Raw genomic sequence first — 23732 nt, 5'->3', positions numbered from 1 at the left:
AATGTAAAAGTATGAGCACTAAGGTAATAAAAATAGCCGCCCAGATTTTGTGTACAAGCGCCCAGGGTCTGAACAGAACGGCATCAAAAGTAATATGGTGTTGTGATGATAACTTTGTCACTTCCATTCATCGCGAGCCTACTTACTATACACTGATGCACTGGTGTTGTATGGTTGAATACACATAAGAAAGGACTGTCTACATGTCGTCAACGCTCCACTGATATGCCTCCAACCCGGTTCGCTGCCGTTCGTTCTGACGCTGGAACAACTTCTTTTCGAAGCCGTTTCCTCGATCCACTCCGTCCCATCGATATCCAGGCAATATGCAGAACCGATTGGGAGGGGGTAATGGACCAGAATACGCAGGACGCTTGGGACCGAGTTTTTTCTTCTGAGGGCAACATCAGTGGATGCAGAATTGGGGCCTGTTAAGCTGACCGTTAAAAATGCTGCTGCAGGGTCACTCCATCTCTGCTCCTCTTTCATGTGCTTGTTCATATCCGTATCGTTCGCTGATCTTGAAAAATTCTTTTGCTGCCCTCCATGCAGTTCGTTTCTCCTCTGCTCTGCTTCCTGTCTTTGAATAACACCTTTACCCCACTCCATCCGGCGCCCGATCTTTTCAGCCTCTTCCCTTTCCTTTCGTTTCTTCTCCGCTCGAGCGATGCTCAGATTAATTTTCCTCCCAGAGGCATCTCGATACACAGTTTCCTGCTCTAAGTCCGTCGCATCAACAACGGGAGAAGGAGACCGTGACTTAGGACGTGTGCGCGTAGGTGCTACCGGTTTACCGTCTGGAAGGACAACTTGGGGCTGTTCGTCGGGTGGAGAGGGTTCCCGGATCGTTTGCCATCCTCCTCCTTTCTTCTTTCTGAAGCCTTTCGATTCCTCGACGAACTCCGGTGCATCCTCTTCGTCCATAGCCTCTTCGTGGGCTTTCCATGGCACGGCGTCCTCAACAACCAAGGAAGATCCTGTAGTGGAAATAGCGGCATGTTTTCGTTTTTTCTTCCGGGGTTGTTCATGGGCGAGGATGGCGTCTGCCTTCGGTCCTGACATGTAATTCTCAGCAAGGTAAGCCTTGAGCGACGAAGCCATGATGATTACGAAGATGCGGCGTTGGAGGGAATAGCGCAGCAAGGCATAAAATACATGACGGCAGCGGCCTCCGGGTCAAGGGTCTCTCTGAAAATCAGTGGGGTTTTCCTAGCTGGTGGTTCGTCCCCAAAAGTTCTGCATCCGGCCTTCCATTCCTTAATTTCTGTGTGAATAAATATGAACCGATCCATTCCTTCGTCTCTCCTTCCTTACCCCCTTCGTCTCTCTCCATTCCTCCCCTGCACTCTTTAACTGTGAGTACCTTTCTACTTGGACACTGTCTACACGTTTTATGATGAGGACCTAATCTTTTTCAACGACGTCTTGACGATGGGTTGTATCATTCAAGTCTCTGAATCCTTTTCTTTGCCCCATGTTGTTTGAACGATTCATACGGATTGCTCATGTTATTTCTTGTTTTAGAGCATCATGGGCAAAGAGGGCGATGTCCGGTCTCAGGGGAGGATGGAGAATTACACCTCCTACTGGGAAAAGGATTCAAAGACCGATACAGAGGCGGAGAAGGACCACCGGCTGAACAACTACACCGAGCTCATCAACGGTTGAGCTCTTTCTCTGCCCGATGCGCCTCCATGCCTCTGATATATCTTTTCAGGCTATTATGATGGTGCCACAGAGTTGTACGAGTACGCTTGGGGGAAAAGCTTCCACTTCTCTCGTTTTTACAAAGGCGAAGGTTTCTATCAGTCGGTACGTCCATCTCGACGAGAGAGATGCACAGTGTCCTAAATAGATTTTATAGCTGGCCAGACACGAGCACTATCTTGCTGCTCAGATGGGGCTTCGTCCAGGCATGCGTGTTCTCGATGTTGGATGTGGTGTTGGTGGTCCGGCCCGCGAGATCGCCCGTTTCAGCGACGTCAAGATAGTAGGGATCAATAACAACGATTTCCAGCTCTCGCGTGCTCGCAAGTACACTGAGGAAGCCCAGCTCTCCCAACAGATAAGGTATCAGAAGGGTGACTTCATGAAGCTCGAGGAGATCTTCGGGTCCAACAGCTTTGATGCCGGTAAGAACATGCGTTCTTTCCGCACCTTCAAAAGACTCAGTTTCCTCAGTATATGCTATTGAGGCAACTGTGCATGCGCCAAGCTTTGAGGGTATCTACGGAGAGATTATGAAAGTATTGAAGCCTGGTGGAATAGTATGTGTCACTCGTATGCCTGCTACCAACAGACGTTGACCTGCCCAGTTTGGTGTCTATGAATGGACGATGACAGACCGGTATCAACCGAATAATCTCGCCCACAAACGGATCGCAACCGATATCGAGGTGAGTGATGATACCGAGATGGTCATTCTACATGAACTGAGGCATACTAGATTGGCGACGGTATCCCGGAAATGAGGACAAGTGCCGACGCCCGCGAAGCGCTGAAGACCGTTGGCTTCGATATTCTGCATGAAGAGGACCTTGCGGACCGTCCGGATCCGATTCCGTGGTATTATCCATTGGAGGGCGATCTCAGCAAAGCTCAGACTACGTGGGACTACTTCACAGTGTGGCGTAGCACTTGGTCGGGCCAAATCGTTACCCATTCGGCGCTCTGGATTCTGGAGTTGATCGGCGCCGTACCCAAAGGCACTGTAGAGGTGGGCGAGTCATTGAAGAGGGCAGGAAGAGGGCTGGTAGCAGGGGGCCAGATCAAGGTATGCGAATGTACAAATGCGAACCATGAGGTGGCTGATACATTTATGACAGATATTTACTCCCATGCTCCTGTTCATCAGCCGCAAACCCGAGTAGAGGCACACAATTGTGTCAAAGGACTTTTTTCGCCCTCCGTATATACCCGCTAGAGAAATCACGCTTGACACATTTGCCCCTGTCCGTGCACTACGGTGTTGAGTGCAGTGTGATCGATCATGAACGGTCCGAAGGGGCCCAGATGTGAAGGCGATGTTGGGCATGCCTGAAACGTTCAGTCCTACAAAACTATCGTAATTGCAACGACATAGAACGGGAGAAAGATGTCGTGATGATTATAAGTGCACACCCGGAAGGGGGTAAAAATGCGACGTGTGTTGAATTCAGTGGAGAACACTGGATTAGTTAATTTTCGGTAATGACAGTGCAGATTCATGCGGTGGCTGTCAGACCCTTGGTCGTCGCCGTGTGTGTGCGTTGCCTTGGGGGTCGTTTTGCCCGTTGCCGTGCCGTTGCTGTGCATATCCCACTTTCTTTGATCAATTCTCAAGTCTCGTGCACGTCGCGAACTCCTGACCTTCCTGTCGTTCCAGAAGTCATACACAGCCCTTTGAAAGAGTACAAAAAGGTTCAGGTAGGTTGCGACGAGAAGACAGAACAACATCCGCAACTCACAACCATCCCCACGCCTGCACACGCGACAAGAGCCGGAGTCGAGTCCTCTCTTTCGCCTTCCCAACAATAAGCGCGCTGGTCGTCACGGCTACAGGCAGGTTGCCATCCACGGACCTCGACGGTTCATTCTAAAAACTTGCTCCGGTTTCCTCTGCCTCCCTTCTGATATCAGCACTATACAAAGACCTCTCCACAGCTACACGACTCTCGCAGCCCTCTTCTCGCTCACATCCTCCTCCCCATTCTCCCAAAATGTCTACCACAGCGGAATCCACTACAATGGCTGCCACCACCACACGCTCAACCACACCTCCTGCTGAGAAGCCAGCTGAGAAGGAGCGTGCCCAAGCAAAGGCGTCATCCACCTCTACGAAGAAGCATTCACACGCATCCTCTCACTCTGCACCTCGCAAGGTCCGCTTCAATGTTGGAACCCAATATCAAGTACTGGATGTGGTTGGAGAGGGCGCATACGGTATCGTATGCTCTGCTGTCCACCGCCCAACTGGCCGCAAGGTTGCTATCAAGAAGATCGCCCCTTTTGATCACTCCATGTTCTGCCTCCGAACGCTCCGCGAGCTTAAGTTGCTGAAGTTCCTGTCTGAGTCTGGCGTGTCAGAGAATGTAGGCACTTCATTACCACTGGCGTTACGAGATGATGCTGAAGCCTCCACAGATCATCTCCATCCTCGATATCATCAAACCGTCATCGATTGAGTCTTTCAAAGAGGTTTACCTCATTCAGGAGCTCATGGAGACGGACATGCATCGTGTGATCCGAACTCAGGATCTTTCGGATGACCATGCACAGTACTTCATCTATCAAACCCTTCGTGCTCTCAAGGCTCTCCACTCTGCGGACGTGATTCACCGTGATCTCAAGCCCAGCAATCTTCTGTTGAACTCTAATTGCGATCTGAAGGTGTGCGACTTCGGTCTCGCGCGCAGCGTCCGTACCGCTGAACCCTCGGGCACCGAGACCGGCTTCATGACCGAATACGTTGCCACCCGATGGTATCGCGCACCTGAAATCATGCTTACCTTCAAGCAATATACCAAGGCGATTGACATCTGGTCGGTTGGCTGCATTCTCGCGGAGATGCTATCCGGGAAGCCACTCTTCCCTGGTCGTGACTATCACCATCAGCTCAGCCTCATCCTTGATGTCCTGGGTACGCCCACCATCGAGGAATTTTACAATATAAGCACTCGGCGGTCACGGGATTATCTTCGTGCTCTTCCCTTCCGGAAGAAGAAGTCGTTTGCTAGCTTGTTCCCCAACGCGAGCCCATTGGCTGTTGACTTCCTCACCCGCACCCTCACCTTCGACCCGAAGAAGCGGATGACAGTGGAGGCAGCCTTAGCCCATCCGTATCTAGAGGCTTACGTGAGCAAAGTTCTGTGACCCGTGAGGATTGCTTCCTGACTGCTTTTGTAGCATGATCCCGACGACGAGCCCGTCGCCCCCCCTTTGGAGCCTGAATTTTTCGAATTCGATTTGCACAAGGATGATATCAGTCGTGAAGAGCTGAAGAAGATGTTGTACGACGAGATCCTATCCTTTAATCCAACAATTGGCACACTCTAGACGCGTATGTTCTTATCATCTCTTTCTGTTGCACATGTACAAGGTCGTCCCATCCTGAACTATCAGAGCTTGGCTGTTGTATATACCACTCGCTCGTTGGCTGGTCGTGTATTATTATTAGAATTCAAGGACTTGCTTCTTGGGTCCTGCAGCAATGGTGCCGTGTCTGAGATCCTCATTAGAGTCCTAAAATCGTAAGATACATGTGACAGAGGGAGATCAACAGCAGTAGTCACAGCACTGTGCACATTCACAACAGAACAAGCAAGCACACAGGATGGCCAGGCTGAGTTCCAGTCAGACAGCAAGTTCATCACATCATACAGGAAGGGGCACACCAATCACAAGCCCCACAGCAATCGTCGCAGGCCCCTCTCCGACGAGGGTAACTGTGATGGGGGTAACCCGGAAGGTGCTGCTGCGGAGAAGCCATATACATGACCTTGGCAAATCATCGTGCTATTTCTACTTGATATGTGAACACAGCTCACCTGGGGAGCTGGTTGAGCATACACTGGCGGTCTATAGTAACCGGCTATCGATGTTCGTCAGAATAGCCTTTATCAACTGTTCCAGCCTTTCTCACAATGTTGGTGATACAGGGGCGCAGGATACTGTAATTGCGGCGCGTAATATGCGGGCTGAGGAATGTCCCATCAGCATAATACTGGGATATAACGCAAGCGTTGCTCACTTGGGACATGGTCGTTGAAGTCCAAGGGGTTCAGGGGGACTCGACCATTGTCATTGGGAAGGGGTCGTGAATGTCAGGAACTCAGCATGCTTGGCATTGCCTTTGCTGGGGCCGACAGCACACACGCTGTTCCCGGCCAAATCAATATGTACATCGCGGCGCTCAACCTCATGGTCCGGTTCGGCGATTGGCTGATTAGGCAATGCAATGTGGGCAACTGGAAGCACAGCCTTCAGATGAGCCTTTCTTCCCCAGTCTGGAAAGGTTCAGCCGCCAAAATAATGTATCCGGGGAGCTTATCAGGTTCAGAGGCAATGGGATAGATTCAACAATATGACCAGAATTCGTTGAGAACTGGTCAAGGGTAATATTCGTCTCGATCATTAATTGTTTGGCCGTATTCCCTTGCGTGGCGGTGTCAACGAGTAAAAAGTTACGCACGTGACAGGCTCAGGGACGTGACTTCTCCTTCAGCTCCCATGGTCCCCAACCCGCAACTGGAGTCAGCAAAACCCACATACACGTCCGAACAGATTCTTAGCTGGATATACAGGGAAGATGCTGTACCCATATGTCTGATTGTGGACATTCTTCAGATGCCGGCCTTCAATGGTAAGTGAGAGACTCACTGAGCTGATTTCCGAATCTGACAGCAGGCATCCAGGGTACTTCCAGCTCGGCACCTACCCCTGTAGATCCTCCCATATGGTTGGAATAGTTGTGGGAAAGCAAGAGAAAGAAAGAAAGACTGTATATTCTTGTGCGTCTGCCTGTCGTATCCAAAGCTCACTATGACTGACGGGAACCAGTGGATGACGGAACTGGTGTTATTGATTGTATTCACCGTTATCCTTTTGCTACCATTGATGATGCCAACGTTGGTGATACCGTTCGATGCATTGGGAAAATAGTCGAAATTTCGTGGAAACAGATCAACATACGACAGATAGATATTGGCAGTCTCGGTGAGTAAACCTGTCGAAGGATATTTGCCCATGACTCAATGTTGCTAGCGGTACTTGATGATCCTTCTGAGGAACCGCAGCACTGGATTCATGCCGAACGGCTCCGAACAACTCTATACAGCGATCCATTTACAATTCCCGACTTTCTTTCAGGCGAAGTGCAGACGCCAAAACGTACGAGAAGCCGACATCGTCCAACAGTAGGTCCCTCAGTTGCACCTTCAAGCAACGCATCGAGCCCGCAGAAGGTGAGTGATGGGCTGTGAGATCCGCACAATATGAACATGATTTAGTCTCCGGGAAAGCTTCGACATCCCTCGAGGCTGCATTCAAAGCATCTCACGAAGGACACGTTCGTTCTTTATCTCAGTGAATGCATCAAGAAGGCATACGAGTCACGTGTACTTACAAGTTGTGATGTTGAAGATCCATTTCGCACACCCACTAAGGCATTTTCAAGTGACCATGACGCGACACCGAAGCGTCAATTGCGTTCTGCTACTCCGAGTCCGAATCGACACGTTCTACGATATAATGTCCCGCCATCACGCCAAAATGTCCCAAACACGGCTGCACGACCAAGGGAACCATCTGGTATCACCTTATGGCAACTGAGGCAAATCCCTCCTCTTGCACAACTCGCTTGGCGAATCGTGAGAGCTGAGGCATATCGACGTGAGGTCAAAAAACAAGCTAGCACCTGCAGCGCTTGTGGAGTCAGATCCCCGAAACGAACACCGGAAGACGAAGCACGGAAGGCGAAACGATTGTTTCAGTTCGCTGTTCAGAAACTCAGACAAGAGGGTGCCATCGTTCTAGGTATCGTGCAACCAAGCACGTTGCTTGATGTCAATGTCAATATTCCCACACTGTGGTCATCAGAAACACTGACACAAGCATCCATAATCACCAACGCAAGCAGCGTCAAGGACACATGTGCATTTCAGGCCTTGGAATCTCCTACTTCTCCGCCACCAAATAATGAAGAATCATATTTGCCGGTCACACCGCTGTTTCTAAAATCCTCAGTCATGGAAGCTTTCAAGCATTGCTTTCAGAGAAAAGTGAAGAAAGGTGGTGTTTCCGTCTCTGATATCCTCTCTCGACTTCATCGTGACGTACGATGGGAGCATCTGGGCCTTTGGGATATAGAGAAGACGCTAGAACTCTTGGAGCAGGGTGAGAAAGTGTGTCGAATTGGAGAAGGGGAGTGGGTTTTGATATAAACCTTTGTCCAGAAGGTCTTGTGTATTTCTAACCACATCAGTTCCTCCGAAACTAGGCGCACTTGTTATTCCAAACATGGCTTTACGCATTTCATTTGATGTGCGCGTTGTATTGTCCGGATCATCTAACAATGTACGAATCACATCCATATGCAGAATAACACAGAACAGAGGAAATAGCATTAGGTCCGCAGCTGGCAGCAAAAGCAAAAAAGGGGAAAGTCTCTGAGCAGAAAAGGGACATTACTCGGTCGTGACCGACTTTGCCCTAGGAATACAGTCAACAAGCATTCATGATAGGTTGAACAAAAGTGCTACTCACAAGTTCCTTGGGAAATCGACGTCGAAGCCATTCAGAATTGCGAGGTGATAAGAAAGGAGCTGCAGAGGAATTATGTTCAACAGACCCTGGAGGCAATCCACTGTGCGAGGGACCCGGATGGTCTTCATCTTCGGGTTGATGCTATCGTCATCGTCATTACAGATGATAATGGGTTGACCTTTCCGTGCTGTGACCTGAGCAAGGGCAGACTGAACCTTCGGGTAGAGGGAGTCACGAGTCATGATGATGATGACCGGCATATTTTCGTCAATCAGTGCCAGTGGACCGTGCTTGAGTTCACCAGCGAGAATACCCTCGCTATGCATATAGCTGATCTCCTTAATCTTCAGAGCACCTTCAAGGCAAGTCGCATACTGGAAGCCCCTACCCATGATCAACAGACTTCGCGAATTTGCGAGCGTCTCCTTGGCGAACACCTGCAGCAAATGGTCGCTTGCCAGAACCTTCTGGATTTGGCCAGGAAGCTCATGCAAACCATCGATGATCTGGTTGCGGCGCTGGGTGAGGGAAATCCGGTCCTCGGAGAGCTGGATGGCCATCATGATGAGAGCGATATACTGGGAGGTGTATGCCTTGGTGGAGGCGACACCAATTTCAGGGCCAGCATTGATGTGGATACCACAGTGGCTCTCGCGAGAAATTGTCGACCCAACGGTGTTGACGACACCAACGCATAATGCACCACGTTCCAAACAATACCTCATGGCAAGAATAGTATCTGCGGTTTCGCCAGACTGGGATACGAAGACGCAGACATCATCACGGAAGATAGGTGTCTTGCGGTCGAGGAAGTCGGAAGCCAGCTCCACGGAAACAGGAATTTCGGTCAATTCCTCGAATATCGCACGAGTCTGTGGGGAGCGTATGAGGAATGTGAATAATTCGAGGTAACTCAGTGACTTACGGCAATGCAAGAATGGTAGCTAGTACCGCAAGCGCAGAATACAATGCGTCTGCATCGCCGGATGACGTTCAGGTAGCTTCTAAGGCCACCCAAGGTAATTTTGCGTGTGTCGAAATTGACGCGGCCTCTCATGGTGTTGACAACGGATTCGGGTTGCTCGTAAATCTCTTTCTGCATGAAGTGATCGAACTTGCCCTTCATGATTTCTGCCAGTTCAATCTCCAGTGTCTCGATGGCGCGCACTGCAGAAATATTGTCATCCCTACGTAGGCGGTGGATGTGGAGTTCGCCCTCCGCAATGTGGGCAATGTCATCATCCTCGAGGTAAAGTACGCGCTTCGTGTGTTCGATGACGGCAGAGGCATCGGACGCGATGAAGAACTCAATGGGCTGAGGCATGCCATCGTCCGAAAGGAAGGCACGCGATTGCTGACGTTCAATCTTGGACTGCGCCATCGTGGGTGGTGCAAGCATGCCATTGGCGGTTGGGGCGACGGGTGTAGCAGTAGCAGCGGTGCTGCCGAATTTCTCTTGATCCTGTGTGAGCTCAACATCGACGAAGTCAACTTTCAGCTTCTTATCGGTCTTGACACCGATTAGCAGGGGAGAACCGCGACGAGCTGTGACGACCTCGTTGGGGAAGTGGATGGACTTGAATACGAAAGCGAAGGAACCCTCGAGCTCTTTGATCACGGCCTTAACGAGGGTGGTGAAGGTAAGGCGTTGAGATGGCTGCGAATCCCAGATATACTTGCAGAGGACAGCGACAGCCTCGGTATCGGTCTCGGACTCGAAGACATAACCACGCTTCTGGAGGACTTGACGCAGTTCGGGCGAGTTTGTCACGATACCGTTGTGAACGACGATGAACTCATTGCTAGGTGTCTTATCAATACAGGGGCATATGGGTTGGTTTCAAGAACGCACTTCTTGTCAGAGCGGAGAGGGTGGCAGTTAATGGGGGAAGGTTGACCGTGCGTTGCCCAACGGGTGTGGGCGATGGAGCATTGGGCAAAGAAGGTCTTGGTGAAATCGACGTTGGAAGAATCGATGAGCTGGCGAAGAGCAGCAACCTTGCCGACCTGCTTGAAGAGGAGGACCTCACCCTCGTGGTCGCCGTCAATGCCAATACCTGTGTCATTTATTGAGCATATATGCGCGCACAAATAAGCCTAACGCAAGCGTACCTGCGCTGTCGTAGCCACGGTACTCCAGACGCTGGAGGGCATTGACAAGGATGTCGCAGATCGCCCTGCGGTCCTGGAATGCGATGTAAGCGCCTGTTGCACGCGTCTCCGTGCGTTGTCAACGTGGCCAACACGTACCTTCTCGACGAGGAAGTTGCAGTAAGTGAAGATGCCACACATGGCGTGTCAAAGGCAAGGAAGTGGGTGAAGGGAAGTGAGAGAGGGAGTATAGGTGGTGAAGAGGAGTATTTGTATGACTTTTGAAAGGGTTGAGCGGTGATGGGGGCGTCTTTCTTGGGAGCTGTCAAAGGCAAAGGAACTGGGTGTTCAGGGTCAAAGGACCGTGTTTGGTTCTAATAGGTGGACGGGTATCGACAGACGGTTGCGCGTGGGCGGTGCAGAAGCCTGGCGCGTTTCAACCACGCCAAACTGTCCGTAACGCTGCCACAGTTCGGTTCCACACAGCTTGTTCTTCACCTCGGGTTTGCGCTTGTACCCCGTCACCACCGTTGACCATTTGTCAGTTCATCTCTCTCAGCCCTGGCATGTCTCTCTCATAGCTTCACTTCTATCTACATCGTCGATACATTCCCGGTCCCAGATGAATTCTCTGGCCAGCTCTTTACCATTGGCTTAATCGAACGCTAAATTCGTTTGGTGCTCATCAGCCCTCGTCCGCTGCAGTCGGCTCGGCAGAAGGGTCTTAGCTGTTGACGAAACCTCACAGTATTCCATCACAGGTTCCCGATTTACCCAACCGATGTGCCGAGTGGCTGACAGCGTCGTCTTTCGTCCATTATCACTTCCAAGCACACCTACCTGTGATACGTCTTGCAATACGCTGAATCGGATATGCGGATCTCGAGTCATGCAACACCGCTTCGAGCACATCCTCATCAGAATTCTGAACTTAGACATCAGAGGAATAACGACATAGGGTCTGGATTTTGCATGGCAGCACCGTGGCACCGCACACCCAATATTCGACCTCATTCGACGGTTTGGACCTAGTCATTACCCAGATGATCAAATGCCTCGCTCGATGCTCGGCCTATAATTTGCTCGTTCCGAATTGTTCAACAGTATCTGATGCGAAAGTATTCATCTTAGGAAGACTCCCTTTAGTTGGACCTGAACACCACCATTCTTACACCGTCTCAATGTGTTGACCCCCTGCTTTCTCCTCTTCCTTGTCAACCAAGTGTTCTTGAATGACGTGCTCAATCTGGCGTTTCTGCATGGCCCTGATATCCTCCTCGGAGATATCTAAGAGAACCTTTGGCCCGGTGAACAACAAATCAATCTGCAGGAGAGATTTTCCCTTGGTCTAAGGTATCATGAGGCGACGGCTGCTTCATGACGAAGAAGCGGGTGCACACCTCTGGGTAAAGCAAATAAACGATGGGCCACCATGCGGCATTCAACACTCCGAAAATGATGTATGTACGATGTGAGACATAGTCAGCAGTCCAACCCGGATTATTCAAATAAACGACTCGCATCCTATGTTGGTAATCGCGACGGGGGTGATTTCCGCCACCAGAAATGTGAAGATCCAAGTAGCCGAAGTAGCGAATGCTGCTGACTGGCTTCTGGTGGTCAGAGGTGCACACTCCGAAGCGAGGAGCCATGGGCCGGGGATCCAGCCGATCCCGAACCAGAAGTCGTAGACGAAGAGTGCCACAGTTGTCACAATGCCCGGGCCGAAGTCGACCACAGAGGTGGTGCCCGCAAGAATGAACATGCAGATGCTCATGCCGACCAGTCCCCATAATAGCAGTGGTCGCCGACCCACCTTGTCGATGATGAAGATGGGGATGAGGGTCGAAAGATAATACTCCAAGCTGAGGAAACCCGACATAAGCGAAGAAAGCTTCTGGGAGAAACCCACGCTTTTAATGAAGATGAAAGGCGCATAATATCTGGCCCACCAAATCAACGAGAGTTCTGTCAATGTAGTTGGAATAGCAGTCTTACGTTATGAGATTAATACCGGTCAGCTGATTCATGATCATTCCCCACACTCCAAGCATCGTGCGATGGAAGAAACGCTGCGTGCCATTCGTGAAAATAGTTCGAATGGGTCCTTTATTACCAAGTTGCTCCTGTGCAAGTCGTTCTTCTGCTAGAGCTGCTTCAATTTCAAGAGTCTCCCTGTCTGCTGCCCCATCGGGATCATGTATGAAAAGACGGTTAAGCACATCCCGAGCCTCAGAGTGCCGTCCTTGCTTTAGCAGCCAACGTGGGGTGTCGGGTAGAAACAGGATGAAAACAATCGTAGATACGGCGCAGAAGACTTGAAGAGCGATGGGAAATCGCCAGGCTGCTTCATTGTTCACAAATGACATCCCATAGTCCACCCAGTAGGCCACAGATACCTGGATGAAGTTTTAGCTGTGAGCACCTTTGCTGCAAGATCACACTTACGCCGCCCTAAAAGGGAGGTGCTGGGTGAATAGACCAAAGTTCATAGGAAGGGTCACGCACAACATTGGTAGAAAGCTCTGTAGTAATGAGCTTTCCCCGTGACTTTGCTTTGCTGAGTTCGGCATGCCACACCGGGATAGATGACGTGATAATCCCATTTCCGGTGCCAGTAATTATTCGACCAACCTAGCAAAAGATTCAGCGAGCCCAGAGTGCAACAACAGTATATGCAGGACCAACCAGAAGCTGAGCCAGGGAATACGAAGCGCATTGTATAATTGTGCCGGTAGCCAGGATGATGGCCCCGACAATGATAGTCCTCTTACGGCCTAGTGGTTCTCCGATTACCATTGTAAGCAAGGAACCCGCCCAGCAGCCTATATTGTAGATTCCCAGAGTGAAACCCTGTAGCTGTGCGTTTCCATGTCCACTCGTTGTGTCAATCGATGGGAAGCGTTGCGTGAACTGTGGTCCTGTGATCACACCTCCCATTACGCCTTGTTCTTCGCATAATGAGTTCCGAGCATGGGGCCAGTTAAACAATCATACTATATCCGAAAAGGATAAATGCGACAGAACACGTGAAGCCGATGAGCCTGGAGAGAGTATAGCCCTTCAGATGTGGATTTCCAGTCAGGAAGGTCGACATGGTGAAGAGGTTGCCCGAAGGGAGGCAAGTCCGCAGGTTTAGAACGGATACATGGCCGTGCTAGGTGGCCTACCCCGCGTTCGCTTCTTATCATGCTTGAGCTAGAGATACGTTCCTCTCGGCCCGAGCTGTTACTCCACAGAAGAACCCGTGGAGAAAGAAGACATCTATGCGGGGTCTTGGGCGGAGAAGAAGCAGAGAGGAAGCCATTCTGGGAGTTGACTTTGATCAAAGGCCCGAAGCTTTGGATGAAGTCTTATATTAGAGGTCCGTGCACAAGGCAGAGATCACTAACAAAGAATGACGTTGAACGTGGATTTGATTGCCGTCTGGAAAAAGAGCCATTTCGTGTTTAATCTCCACAGGAGCCAGCTCAGTTTCAAGCTTTCGCGGGTCGACCGGCCGAACAGAAGACAATGAGTTCAGTTTCGGTACAATGCTCGTCGCATCGTGCCGATCTTGTAGATCAAATTAAATAAATAAGGCGCGGGAATATTTGGCACGCATTCATATGATACTTACTAATAGGAGTAACCTCCACCCAATCGATAGAAGAGAACAGGCCACTCGGCAGGTAGCGCCGAGTTGCTGCCCATGAGAAATCTAAACCGCAGGCCATGTTCTCCGGTTTGCCGATCGACAAGTCTCGAAGGTTGAGGTGCTTATGAACGGAGTTAGCGGCTCCTCCGCGACTTTATTACTCTGAATGCCCACGCCGATTGATTTATCCCGTCCTTCAGTCTGCTCCATAATTATGGACCTATCCGTCAAACTACACCGCAGTTCTCTATCCAAACCTCAGACATCGTACCCCCGTCCTTCGTCCCAATGTCGTTCAGCTTCTGGAGAACGTCCTGGCCGGCGACGACACTGCCAAAAACGACATATTTGCCTTCGATCTTCTTCAATTGGGCTGGATCCGTCGCAAGAACGAAAAAGAACTGGCTCGTGTTGCTGTTTTTTCCGGCATTGGCCATAGCAATGCTTCCTCTGCCGGGCTTAGCTTTCAGACCAGGCTTCTCGTCGTTGAACTTGCCACCGTAGATGGACTAGTAAAATGACGTGCTTCAGTATCCTGTGTAAGTGCAATAGGTATCAAACACACTTCCCCACCAGAACCGTCACCTCTAGTGACATCGCCTCCTTGAGCGATGAAGTCTTTAACGATCCGATGAATTGGTGTTCCAAGATAATGCAGCTTCTTGTTAGGAGCATTCTTGCACACGCCCCGATCTCCCTTGCACAGGGTGATGAAGTTGTCGCGTGTTTTCTGCAATCCGGATGACGGGTCAAGTTCAATGATAATCCGACCAACGATCAGCGAGACCGGTTTTTCGTACGGTATCTCTCCTGGCTTGATCACTATTCAATAAATTAATAAGTTGATAGTTAGAGAAACCGTACATATATCTCCGACAGAGCTTCTCGTTGAACGTCGTCGAGCTCTTCAAGCGAGGAAGGCAAAGAATACTTTGGGCCGTTTCGAGCGATCCAGCCTTGCGCGTCTTCATAGTCTCTGATTGTAGCAGCATAGGCGGCCTTATTACCTATGCCAATGTCGAGGAACACATTTGTAGCCATCCGACAAGTCAGAGTGCGGAGAAGAGAGACAAAATATGCTGAGTGGAGTGATCAGCTTTATCCATGGCCGAATGGTAATCTATTTACGGCATTGATTTTAGCCACTACGTGGACTTGGTAAAAGCAACGTGCGCCACAAGTTATCAACAACAACAACCATGTCTATAATGCTGCTGACTCACGTCTTCCCATGGGATCCGGATCTCTTGAAAGTAGCTGCGATACATTGGGGATAAGTGTGTTCGCCTTTTGCGACACATCGACGACCTCCCATGGTGCCCTTCCTCCTGGGTGAATTCAGTTATACAGTTACAGAAGGACCCGTCATCCACATTATCAAGGCATCACAGACTGAAGAAGTGGGCAAGGGAGATGTGGTTGAAATTCTTGACAGGATATTTCAGTGGGACGAGGATTGCGTAAAGGCGTCAACACTGGAAGGGTACGAATGCATCCCCGTTGCCTGCATGAGTAACTCATCCATATGCAAGTTGGCGATCTCGAGGAGACGACCTAGCCGATGCTGCCCTAGACGCTATATTTCCTTCCCCCTTCGCTTCATCAGGAGTGGACTTGCTGGCAGCATTGGAATCTACAGCTGTTGAGGAGGGCGATATGGGAGGGTCAGCCTCAGTGTTCTTGGCAGCTGTACGCGAACCTGTTCCAGTATCCATCGACGCCTCGACAGCCCAAATCATCCGCGCCCAGGATTTTTTTTTGGAGCAATGCAGTACCCATCATGAGCAGTCTCCTGCATTTCAGCCTAGCTGGGGGTTTCTCTTCCCCCCGGATCACCCGCGTCCTCAGTCTATCCTCGTATCTTACACCGCCTAGCATGAAATCGGGATTGCTAAACGACGAGACAGTCACTAGAGTGTCGAGCGACCGCACTTTCTCGCGGTTAAACGAAACGGCCCAGTTCGTTCTCGAAGTCATGGGAGCGCCATCTTCGCCCCTCATGCACCAGCATGCATCTTCTCTCGCCGAACTCAACCAAGAGAAAGTGCACGAGCATTGTATGCTCCCCGACGCAGAAGTATGGAAATCTTCGTTACGTGTCCGTTTGCTGCATGCCACTGTCAGGGGGCGCATCCTTGCCCGTGCTGCACAAATGGGGAAATACGACATCACACGGGACGGCCTACCCATCAACCAAGAAGATCTTGCGGCGACACTGGCATCTTTTTCCATCGCCCCGCTTGTATGCATAAAACAGATGGGATGTCGGGTGAGTAAACAAGAGGAGGAAGACTTCATCGCCTTGTGGCGAGTCGTGGGGTACCACCTCAGTGTCGCACCTGACATTCTCAGTCAACATTTCGCAAGCCCGAAACAAGCAACGAAGTTCCTGGCGAGCTGCGTAATCCACCTCCTCGACTTCTCGGAACAGGACTTGAACTCGCCCCGGCCTCCAACAATTCCGATACTGAAGGCAATCAGTGAGCGACCTCCCTTCCGCACCAGGTTGGCGTACCATATGGCGCTGACCCGATTCCTGCTGGGCCCGAAGCTGTCTGACTACCTCGGAGTCGATCCAACAACCACGTATGAAGCGCTTCGCCTGAAAATATATTTGTTCGTCTCCCATTACCCGAAACGATTCGGCGAAATTTATCCACGCAAAGACTGGGAACAACGGCGTGTCAGTCTGGTGAAAGAAGCTGTTTGTCGGCTCACACGATTCAACCTTGGGATGAGAAAGACGCTCTATCGCCCCCGAGACGCGGAGCACCCTGAGCTTGAGCCCAGGGTGAAGGAATTGGAGACCATAGTGCCCGATTTTGAGGGCGGTAGGAAGATGGTGAGGGAGTACCGACTTACGTTGCTTGAAATGGGAAGTGTCACGGCGGGTGTGGTGACGCTCGGTTGTGTGGCCCTTTGGGTACTCGCATCAGGGTAATGGACTGGTGCTGTAAATACCACTCAGAACTGGTATTTAGCCACATAGGCCTCCGGCTTGGCTAAACCAGGCCGGAGGTGCGGAATTAGGTCATAATACGGCAATTACAAATTGTTGCGAAAGGCCAATACATCGGCGCTCTCTTTCATGGTTCTACGTCCGCCTGTGGACTTCCTCCCTCTTTTCCCGTTCCATCTCCTTCAACTTCTCCACCCCCTGTGCCGTATCCTCCTTTTTCTCCTTCGCCTTTTCCTCCACCTTCTGGCCCGCCTGTCCTAGCACTTCTTTGACAGTTTCTGTGGCGGCTTGCACCTGTTCTATGCCCGAGGCGAGTGTGCGGCCGGCTGCTTTGTCCACCTGGGAGAGGTCGGTGTGAGCTCGGAATTGGCGGGAGGGTAGTAGGACATACGGCATGAATATTCTCTTTAATTTTCCCTGCTAGGGTCTCTGTCCTCACTGCAGAAGAAGTGCTCAAGAGCCTAGCCTGACGCGGCAGAGTGTGCAAGTTGCGTGTAAACATGGTTTATGGTACGAATTTGAGGTGTTGGGTGGATGTTGTAGGAAGAAATCTGAGAGCGACTTGAGGGCGGTATTTATTCCTCTTCATTTGGAGAGGGCAATGACGTCGGAAATTGGAGAGTTATTGAGTTGGAGCTCACGTGCATAGAGTGACGTCACCGTGTTCGAATATTGATGGTCATCGCTCCGCCGAGCATTGGGATTTAGCTCCGTCCTGTGTGGGAGGCAAGCAATTTGATCTCTAGATTATCATCTGAACTCCTACACATTCAAACCTGTTACACTTATTCCAATCCACTTCCTCCTCAGTCCTCAGAGCGTATCCAACAGCTCCACAACCGTCTTCGTCAACAACTCGGGGTGAGAGGCCATCGCAAAGTGTCCCGTGCCTTCCATGGAGAGCGAGCCCGTACGAGGCTGATTCCACAACAGCTGTTTGTACGCGTCTACCGCGTCGTACACATAATCAAGAGATTTCGTGCCTGGATCACAGGGTACCCGTTAGAACTGGCTCCCTCAATTTTTGGGACGGAAACGCACCGTACAGCAAGCCCACATGGAGCCCCTCGGGAATTGGGTTAAGGGCCTTCTTCGCGATCTCTGCCGCCGCAGACCAGTCTCCTTGGCCAACGAGTATCATGGCAGTATCCACAGGGACGTTCTCGGCCTGGAATGCCTCGTCCAGCACGGGCCTTGCATGCTCCGGTACAGTATTCTTCATCCACTGGCCGAAGACACGGCCCTGTTCTGAAACGGGTACTTTCATTGCGGGAAGCTCGCCTGGTGGGATGCCAACGGCTTGAAGAGGGGGTTCGTAGTGCAGCACGGTGCGCAGGTGGGACTTGATCGAGGGCGTGAGCGTAGGGAGGGATGAGGGAAGTCCGAACTTGCTCCCTGTGGAGGGGAGGGTGGGGTAAAGGTCCATCAGACCGACCATGAGCACGCAGCCGCGCGACCTTCTCAGAGCATCAACAACCCTCTTGTCTTGGAAGTCGAGCAGCTTACCACCCCATGAGCGCAATACCCCCCTTGCCTGTAGCTTCATCGAATGCTGGCACCCCGAGCACTTCAACACAGTGCTTGACCATGCCCATCACGTCTACGATTCCCCTACCGGCGACCTGCCCAGGGACGGGCTCCGGAGGGTTGTAGATCGGGGACGAGTCCTGGTACCCTCGACGGCAGTAAGCGATGAGACGAACGTCTGTGGGAAGAGTCGGGGCCCAGGGTTTCCAGATGGCTGTGGGATATGAACGAATGGGGTCAAAATGGAGGAAGAGGAAGGACGCACCGCCATTGTAGCCGTTCCCGTGGACAACGATGACAGTAGTGTACACGCCATCTTTCCTACCTGGTTGGGAGTCGTAGTACCTGAGCCTAATGGGCTCCTCGCCAGTCACACTTTCGAGGTTTGCAAAGGCGGGTTCGAAGGCCATGATGGTAGTTCTTACAGTGTCGGAGGTTGCCAACTTGTGAGAGGGTAGGTTCCAGCAAAGCAGTCGCTCGGCCACTGCGATGTTATAATGAATAACCACCCGTTCCGGCCAAGCAGCGTGCAGTCAAACATGGTAGCACACGGGACCCTTGTCCCCCGCTTCGGTGGTATAGCATCGGTCCGGGGGGAAGACAAGGGTTGAGCCTCTTTTCCAGTCCGGTCAAGGGCCGGTCCGTACCTGGGGATTACGTCACGTGAGAAGCGCCCTGATCGGCAGTGATTGGGAACCTACGGAGCCGAAGGGTCCGGAGAAAAAGCTGGACCCTGACGCTCCCAAATTCTTCCTTGACACCGTAAGGCGCGAACTGGACTCATCTTCCGCAGATGAGGCGCGTCCTCATTGCTTCATCCTCTTCATATCATACAGTTTTCCCTGGATTCTCGTCTCGAACTGGGATATGCTCTCAGTTTGGACTTTCCGGATGCCGAGGTGACACCTGCGCACCAAGCACGAGCAGACGACAATTAACCACCGATGTATCTCCCGACGAAGCTTTCCCCCCAGCGCCGCTGACAACCAGCCCTCTAGCGAGCGGGACACCAAAGAGTTCCCGCAAACGCCGACACAAGCGGTTCGAGAATGGTCCTTCTCCCCGTGATGTTTCTTCACTCGCATCAGCCGATGAAGAGTATTTTAGACCGCCAAAGCTCGTGATTCCCTCAACGCGCAAGTTTCCCTCTAAGACTATCCACGTCCAGAAATATCAATACCTTCGTCGAATATTGGATACAGAGGATAGGGGATCCATTGCTCATCGGAAGGTGGGAGTCTACCCAGCAGCGCACAAGGAGGAACCGCGGGATGGATGGAAGACCGATCTGGCGGGGCAGAGGAACAATACCATTAGCGGAGAGGAAGGGGACCGACACAAGAACGAAGAAAGGTCGAATCTGTCTCTCCGGCTGCTCTCCCGGATGCTCAGCTCCACTGATTCGCCCATATCAGCGTCAGAGGGGAGTAAAAAGGGCCATGGTTCCACGGGGCAGGTAGAAGGGCTTGGAGCGGAGAAGGCAATCGATCATGAACCTCGAAGGCCTTCCACATCCCTTCTCGAGCATGTCACACCCGCCTATGAAGCCTATAGACGGGAACACGATCGCAAACATGTGGGGTTATTCCCGAAAAAGCTTGCTCGCTCACACGATCACTTTGCGGCTAGCCGCCCAGAGTCTCGCTCCATTTCGCCCGCGTCGCTCTCCGATCCCATTGTCCCCGATACGCTGACCTCTGAACCTTCACCCCCTCCTATCCTGCCTCCTACTGAGGTTTTAGCCCTATCCGAATTTGCTGATAGGCACCTTCGCCTCCTGCGCCACAGCGGAGAGGAGGACGCGCTCCGCGCCTTGCAAAATGAAGCATTCTATTCGCTTGGGCCAGAAACACGTGACCGCTTGCTTCAGTACCTTACGCCAGGGCAGCTTCTAGACTTGTGGATGAGGCTGAAGGCAGGTGTGGGCGATTGGCATCTGTTATCCTGTGAGTGGCCTTCTTTTTGTTTTCACGGATTGAACTAAGGTGTTGGATGTTCACATTGACAGGGTTCACGAGGAGTGTATGGCTCGACGAGCGGACTGACAGTGCAGGATCGTCGCTTCCGCTGAGGCTCAAGGATCTGTACACTGCGGTTGGAAGGACTAACATCTGTGAGCACTTAGATTTCAGCGAGCCATATCTTTCCGCGACTGACGACAGTGCAGGGGAGAAAAGGCTGAAAACTGTGTTGTACAAGTGCTTGGTGGAAGCTTGGAGAAGGGTATATGAAACCCGCGAAGGCATCAGTATGCATCGTTATGTCCAATCGTTTTGATCAGTATTTCTCATCTTGCGTTAGAGCGCTGGAATTACTCTGATCTTCACCTGGCAATGGCATTGAATCGATTCCGGGCGGAGGAGGGCGATCCCTACGGGATCCTCGACTCTGCTCGCCTCATGCAGGGGATGATAGCCGACTCTTTGCACTCAGACAGAGCCGATGAGCTATCTGAAGTCATGAAGCGTGCCGAATTCACCAAGAACATCGAATCCTCTCTCCAAAAGGCGAAAGAGTTCGGTCTGGTCGAAGTCTATCCCCTCATAGCTCGGCTTTACACGCAGGATATTATTTACCCCCAAGATTCGATTAAGGTCGAAGAGAGTCTGCGCAAAGCTGTCGCGCTTGGCGCGCTCGACGTTGCCCTCATACTCGCCCAACACCACGATAAAATTGTGCCTGCCGGGATCCTGGGCCCCAAAGCAGAGACGCCTCGTCCCTTGACCTGGAATCCCCGGAAGGCGCGCTTGTACTACCAGATTGCCTCGCCTACTAGTGCGCATGCCGCCTACCAAGCGGGAAGGTTTTTCTACCGCCAGCCTGGACATATGCGCCCTAATCATATGGCCGAATGGCGCAACATACCGGACGATAAGAAGGCGGCGAAATATTTTTGGCTTGCGCATGAGGCATTTTCGTTGGATGCCAGTTGGAAGCTGGCAGAAATGCTTATTCTGAACCGGACGGAGGCGCGTGGGCCTTTCGCAGAGGAGGATCTCACAATTCCAGGGTCGAATCCCAGGCTGGGGAGACTACGCACCGCTATAGCTCTTATTGGTTGGATCGTACACCGCGATCACATCATCCAGCCGCATACTCGGCGACCGGATGCAATGGAAATGCGCGCCTCGCCTCTCATGCAGCCTGATTCCATCATGTTCGAACATGCATACACTTTCCGCTCTCCAACCAAATCTAGTTTGGCCGGGACTGCAAAGAAAGTACGCACCCCTACCAACGTAGAGGATGCGCTTTGGCAGGAGAGGGAGGAGTATATTAGAAAGGCAATGGAAGAGGCGATCGCGATGCTACCGGAGCATTTGCGGCCAAGGTCAGGGAAAGAAACACTCCGAGAGAAAAGGTCCGATAAGGACGACAAGGTTTCGGTAGATCTTGTAGACCAGAAGGCGGGGAACGATCGAGAATGGACCGAGGCGAGCTCACAGGAAGAGGATGACTGGGACATGTCCATTCCAGCTGGCTCCCCTCCTGTTCCCGAGCACCTACGGCCACGGGAAGAAAGGCTGGACACTAAGTCTGTCGACGTATTCGAAGATGAGGAATCCTTGGCACATCCCTTCTTTGCCCCGCAACACGAGTACATCTACACAGGTTCAACATCCGAGGACATCGGCACCGGTTCGCCAGCGCTACCCGACCTGCAGTGGTACAAGCGCACGACGGTGTATTTCTTACGGAACACAAGACTCAACTTTCTCATCCCAATGCTCCGTGTCGCAAGAGACCTGTTGAAAGAGGTTGAGGCTGGCGGCGCAGGATTGCTCGAAAACGAAGACAAGGCGATCTGGGTGGACGACCTGAACCGGCATCGGATTGGAGACAGGAGGGAGAAGCTGGCCCGAAAGGCGAAGACGAAGAAGTTGTACGAAGAGAATATGAAGAAACGGAGAGAGAAGGCAGAGCGAACCATAAACCAAGATACGGCTAAGGAGCGAAAGAAGGGAATGACAAATGCAGAAGAGGTAGTGATGGAAGATTTTTGGGCGCAGCTGAAGGCCGTGCGTGCTGGTGTGAGTCTGAAGGATACACCAGCGACTCAAACCACTATGGAGCCTAATATTTCCGACAAAAGTAATGCACCGCAGTCTTGGTGGACCGATTCGAGCAAGGCTGCCGCTCTGCAGAACATTCCTTCTACCTTGACGAGCAGCGAGCGGGCAAAGATCTCCCAAGACTTCGCCTTGTCCCAGGATGAGTTGCGAGACAAGGACAGGCAAGGGGTCAGCCTTCGTTCCCTGCAGATCGCCTTTGAGAATTCGCACTCCGAGAATGCTGACGGGGAACAAGTTACAACCTCGCAGACATCTGCCGGCAGGGATGGGTCTGCCCTTCTTCGGTGGGCTGCTCAGCAGCGTGAGACCATCAGTGGCCAGCAGGAGGATACGGAAACCCCGCCCTTGACTGGAGAGACGAAAGCTCCGGAGCCGCAAGGGAGAGGCGAGGACAGCGGGTGGTTCGATGTTGCAGCCCCGGTGGATAATTGGCCTGATGGGCGGACGAAGGGGAATGAAGGAAGTTCAGAGAAGTGAGGGTGGCCACTGGAGAGAGGGCGCAATGTATAGTAGTTTCAGCACCGCTTATGAAAGCGTGCACTTGCCCGGGATGCGGTGTTGATATAAGAAGCATACGTATGTTCCTACTGTATTAAGGACATTTCCTAGTAAGCAGCTTCCCGAGTGGACTCCTTCATTCTGTTCTGACGTGCTTGGGACCGGACGATTGAAATGATAAGTCAACGAGGTATGTCGTCCACCGACGGCAGTGCTATGAGCACAAAACATGGAAAAGGAAGGGCAGGGAGAAGGTGACAATCCAAATTGTGAAGGGAAAGGGCAAGGGGATGGAGGAACGGATGGACCGGGAGGGGAGATGCGAGGGTGCGGGGCGGTCGAAGAGGGGCCCCGACCATGGTGCCCAAAGGGGTAAGAGAGAGAGAACGGAAACGAGGAGATGCATGGCGAACGCGACCTAATTGTTGTGCCTTATTGGACCATTGAGGTCAAGGGGCAGAGGGTCGCCAGTCAGGCAGAAGACTCGGAGGTCACGCCCTTGGCAGGTCCATCGGCAGGATCCGAGGACCAACCCGGAAAGAACGCCTGCACATCGCAAGAGGACGGAACATCGATGTGCATGGCTTGTGGACGGCTCGCAGACGATCGGGTATAGTTCACAAGACTCGGAACTCAGAACTGTCAGCGAGAGGTGCAACGATCGGTGTGCATTGCTGTCCAAGAGGCGAAGGCGTGGACCCCTGCG

The 23732-nt window shown here is 51.8% G+C and overlaps 10 protein-coding genes across 10 annotated transcripts; 4 read left to right on the top strand and 6 right to left on the bottom strand.

Annotated features, from left to right (window-relative positions):
- Positions 1-116: 116 nt before the first annotated feature.
- On the bottom strand, positions 117-1124 carry DACRYDRAFT_21913 (uncharacterized protein). Its single transcript, XM_040772602.1, has 2 exons — positions 442-1124; positions 117-394 (listed from the first exon to the last, which is right to left on the bottom strand). Exons 1-2 carry the CDS (start codon positions 922-924, stop codon positions 200-202), a joined length of 678 nt encoding a protein of 225 aa, XP_040629067.1. The 5' UTR covers positions 925-1124; the 3' UTR covers positions 117-199.
- Positions 1125-1314: 190 nt separating this feature from the next.
- On the top strand, positions 1315-3082 carry DACRYDRAFT_21912 (delta-sterol C-methyltransferase). Its single transcript, XM_040772601.1, has 8 exons — positions 1315-1355; positions 1525-1663; positions 1718-1812; positions 1865-2132; positions 2182-2267; positions 2316-2396; positions 2447-2773; positions 2826-3082. The coding sequence occupies exons 2-8, from the start codon at positions 1531-1533 to the stop codon at positions 2868-2870; spliced, it is 1035 nt and encodes a 344-aa protein (XP_040629066.1). The 5' UTR covers positions 1315-1355; positions 1525-1530; the 3' UTR covers positions 2871-3082.
- Positions 3083-3419: 337 nt separating this feature from the next.
- DACRYDRAFT_21911 (mitogen-activated protein kinase) lies at positions 3420-5647 on the top strand. The gene is made up of 6 exons (XM_040772600.1): positions 3420-4070; positions 4123-4833; positions 4885-5320; positions 5373-5476; positions 5526-5569; positions 5621-5647. Exons 1-3 carry the CDS (start codon positions 3699-3701, stop codon positions 5032-5034), a joined length of 1233 nt encoding a protein of 410 aa, XP_040629065.1. The 5' UTR covers positions 3420-3698; the 3' UTR covers positions 5035-5320; positions 5373-5476; positions 5526-5569; positions 5621-5647.
- Positions 5648-7992: 2345 nt separating this feature from the next.
- On the bottom strand, positions 7993-10634 carry DACRYDRAFT_21910 (L-glutamine D-fructose 6-phosphate amidotransferase). The gene is made up of 6 exons (XM_040772599.1): positions 10492-10634; positions 10354-10426; positions 10094-10298; positions 9167-10043; positions 8242-9113; positions 7993-8187 (listed from the first exon to the last, which is right to left on the bottom strand). Exons 1-6 carry the CDS (start codon positions 10531-10533, stop codon positions 8163-8165), a joined length of 2094 nt encoding a protein of 697 aa, XP_040629064.1. The 5' UTR covers positions 10534-10634; the 3' UTR covers positions 7993-8162.
- Positions 10635-11500: 866 nt separating this feature from the next.
- DACRYDRAFT_88652 (general substrate transporter) lies at positions 11501-13429 on the bottom strand (the record flags this gene model as incomplete). Its single annotated transcript, XM_040776870.1, has 6 exons — positions 11501-11680; positions 11876-12275; positions 12331-12731; positions 12841-12966; positions 13021-13283; positions 13330-13429. The coding sequence occupies 6 exons, from the start codon at positions 13427-13429 to the stop codon at positions 11501-11503; spliced, it is 1470 nt and encodes a 489-aa protein (XP_040629063.1).
- Positions 13430-14196: 767 nt separating this feature from the next.
- Positions 14197-15040, bottom strand: DACRYDRAFT_115926 (uncharacterized protein; the record flags this gene model as incomplete). Its single annotated transcript, XM_040770099.1, has 3 exons — positions 14834-15040; positions 14535-14783; positions 14197-14478 (listed from the first exon to the last, which is right to left on the bottom strand). Exons 1-3 carry the CDS (start codon positions 15008-15010, stop codon positions 14197-14199), a joined length of 708 nt encoding a protein of 235 aa, XP_040629062.1. The 5' UTR covers positions 15011-15040.
- Positions 15041-15725: 685 nt separating this feature from the next.
- DACRYDRAFT_51826 (uncharacterized protein) lies at positions 15726-16910 on the top strand (the record flags this gene model as incomplete). Its single annotated transcript, XM_040775063.1, has 2 exons — positions 15726-16026; positions 16171-16910. Coding segments are annotated over 2 exons (1041 nt in total), but the record flags the coding sequence as incomplete, so codon positions are not given.
- A 153-nt stretch (positions 16911-17063) lies between these two features.
- Positions 17064-17430, bottom strand: DACRYDRAFT_107099 (uncharacterized protein; the record flags this gene model as incomplete). The annotated part of the gene is made up of 2 exons (XM_040768408.1): positions 17064-17267; positions 17320-17430. The coding sequence occupies 2 exons, from the start codon at positions 17428-17430 to the stop codon at positions 17064-17066; spliced, it is 315 nt and encodes a 104-aa protein (XP_040629060.1).
- A 286-nt stretch (positions 17431-17716) lies between these two features.
- DACRYDRAFT_21909 (alpha/beta-hydrolase) lies at positions 17717-18947 on the bottom strand. The gene is made up of 4 exons (XM_040772598.1): positions 18721-18947; positions 18435-18669; positions 17970-18385; positions 17717-17911 (listed from the first exon to the last, which is right to left on the bottom strand). Exons 1-4 carry the CDS (start codon positions 18863-18865, stop codon positions 17742-17744), a joined length of 966 nt encoding a protein of 321 aa, XP_040629059.1. The 5' UTR covers positions 18866-18947; the 3' UTR covers positions 17717-17741.
- Positions 18948-21264: 2317 nt separating this feature from the next.
- DACRYDRAFT_21908 (uncharacterized protein) lies at positions 21265-23105 on the top strand. The gene has a single exon (XM_040772597.1). It carries the CDS (start codon positions 21299-21301, stop codon positions 23003-23005), a length of 1707 nt encoding a protein of 568 aa, XP_040629058.1. The 5' UTR covers positions 21265-21298; the 3' UTR covers positions 23006-23105.
- The last annotated feature ends 627 nt before the right edge of the window (positions 23106-23732 follow it).

Source organism: Dacryopinax primogenitus, assembly GCF_000292625.1.
Source record: "Dacryopinax primogenitus strain DJM-731 SS1 chromosome Unknown DACRYscaffold_8, whole genome shotgun sequence".
NCBI lineage: Eukaryota > Fungi > Basidiomycota > Dacrymycetes > Dacrymycetales > Dacrymycetaceae > Dacryopinax > Dacryopinax primogenitus.
The sequence above is the reverse complement of the archived record's forward strand: the minus strand, read 5'-3'. Positions and strand labels throughout refer to the sequence as shown.

Excerpts from the sequence above, each read along its gene's own strand:
- DACRYDRAFT_21913 (XM_040772602.1), bottom strand. The coding sequence starts at position 924 with ATGGACGAAGAGGATGCACCGGAGTTCGTCGAGGAATCGAAAGGCTTC. Across the intron at positions 395-441 it reads CTGCAGCAGCATTTTTAACG|AAGAAAAAACTCGGTCCCAA; the intron begins GTCAGCTTAACA and ends TGTTGCCCTCAG.
- DACRYDRAFT_21912 (XM_040772601.1), top strand. The coding sequence starts at position 1,531 with ATGGGCAAAGAGGGCGATGTCCGGTCTCAGGGGAGGATGGAGAATTAC. Across the intron at positions 2,133-2,181 it reads GTCCAACAGCTTTGATGCCG|TATATGCTATTGAGGCAACT; the intron begins GTAAGAACATGC and ends CAGTTTCCTCAG. Across the intron at positions 2,774-2,825 it reads TAGCAGGGGGCCAGATCAAG|ATATTTACTCCCATGCTCCT; the intron begins GTATGCGAATGT and ends CATTTATGACAG.
- DACRYDRAFT_21911 (XM_040772600.1), top strand. The coding sequence starts at position 3,699 with ATGTCTACCACAGCGGAATCCACTACAATGGCTGCCACCACCACACGC. Across the intron at positions 4,071-4,122 it reads AGTCTGGCGTGTCAGAGAAT|ATCATCTCCATCCTCGATAT; the intron begins GTAGGCACTTCA and ends AAGCCTCCACAG. Across the intron at positions 4,834-4,884 it reads ATCCGTATCTAGAGGCTTAC|CATGATCCCGACGACGAGCC; the intron begins GTGAGCAAAGTT and ends CTGCTTTTGTAG.
- DACRYDRAFT_21910 (XM_040772599.1), bottom strand. The coding sequence starts at position 10,533 with ATGTGTGGCATCTTCACTTACTGCAACTTCCTCGTCGAGAAG. Across the intron at positions 10,299-10,353 it reads CCGTGGCTACGACAGCGCAG|GTATTGGCATTGACGGCGAC; the intron begins GTACGCTTGCGT and ends TAAATGACACAG. Across the intron at positions 8,188-8,241 it reads GTCGATTTCCCAAGGAACTT|GGCAAAGTCGGTCACGACCG; the intron begins GTGAGTAGCACT and ends CTGTATTCCTAG.
- DACRYDRAFT_21909 (XM_040772598.1), bottom strand. The coding sequence starts at position 18,865 with ATGGCCTTCGAACCCGCCTTTGCAAACCTCGAAAGTGTGACTGGCGAG. Across the intron at positions 18,670-18,720 it reads CGGGAACGGCTACAATGGCG|CCATCTGGAAACCCTGGGCC; the intron begins GTGCGTCCTTCC and ends CATATCCCACAG. Across the intron at positions 17,912-17,969 it reads CCATGTGGGCTTGCTGTACG|GCACGAAATCTCTTGATTAT; the intron begins GTGCGTTTCCGT and ends CCTGTGATCCAG.
- DACRYDRAFT_21908 (XM_040772597.1), top strand. The coding sequence starts at position 21,299 with ATGGCCGAATGGCGCAACATACCGGACGATAAGAAGGCGGCGAAATAT.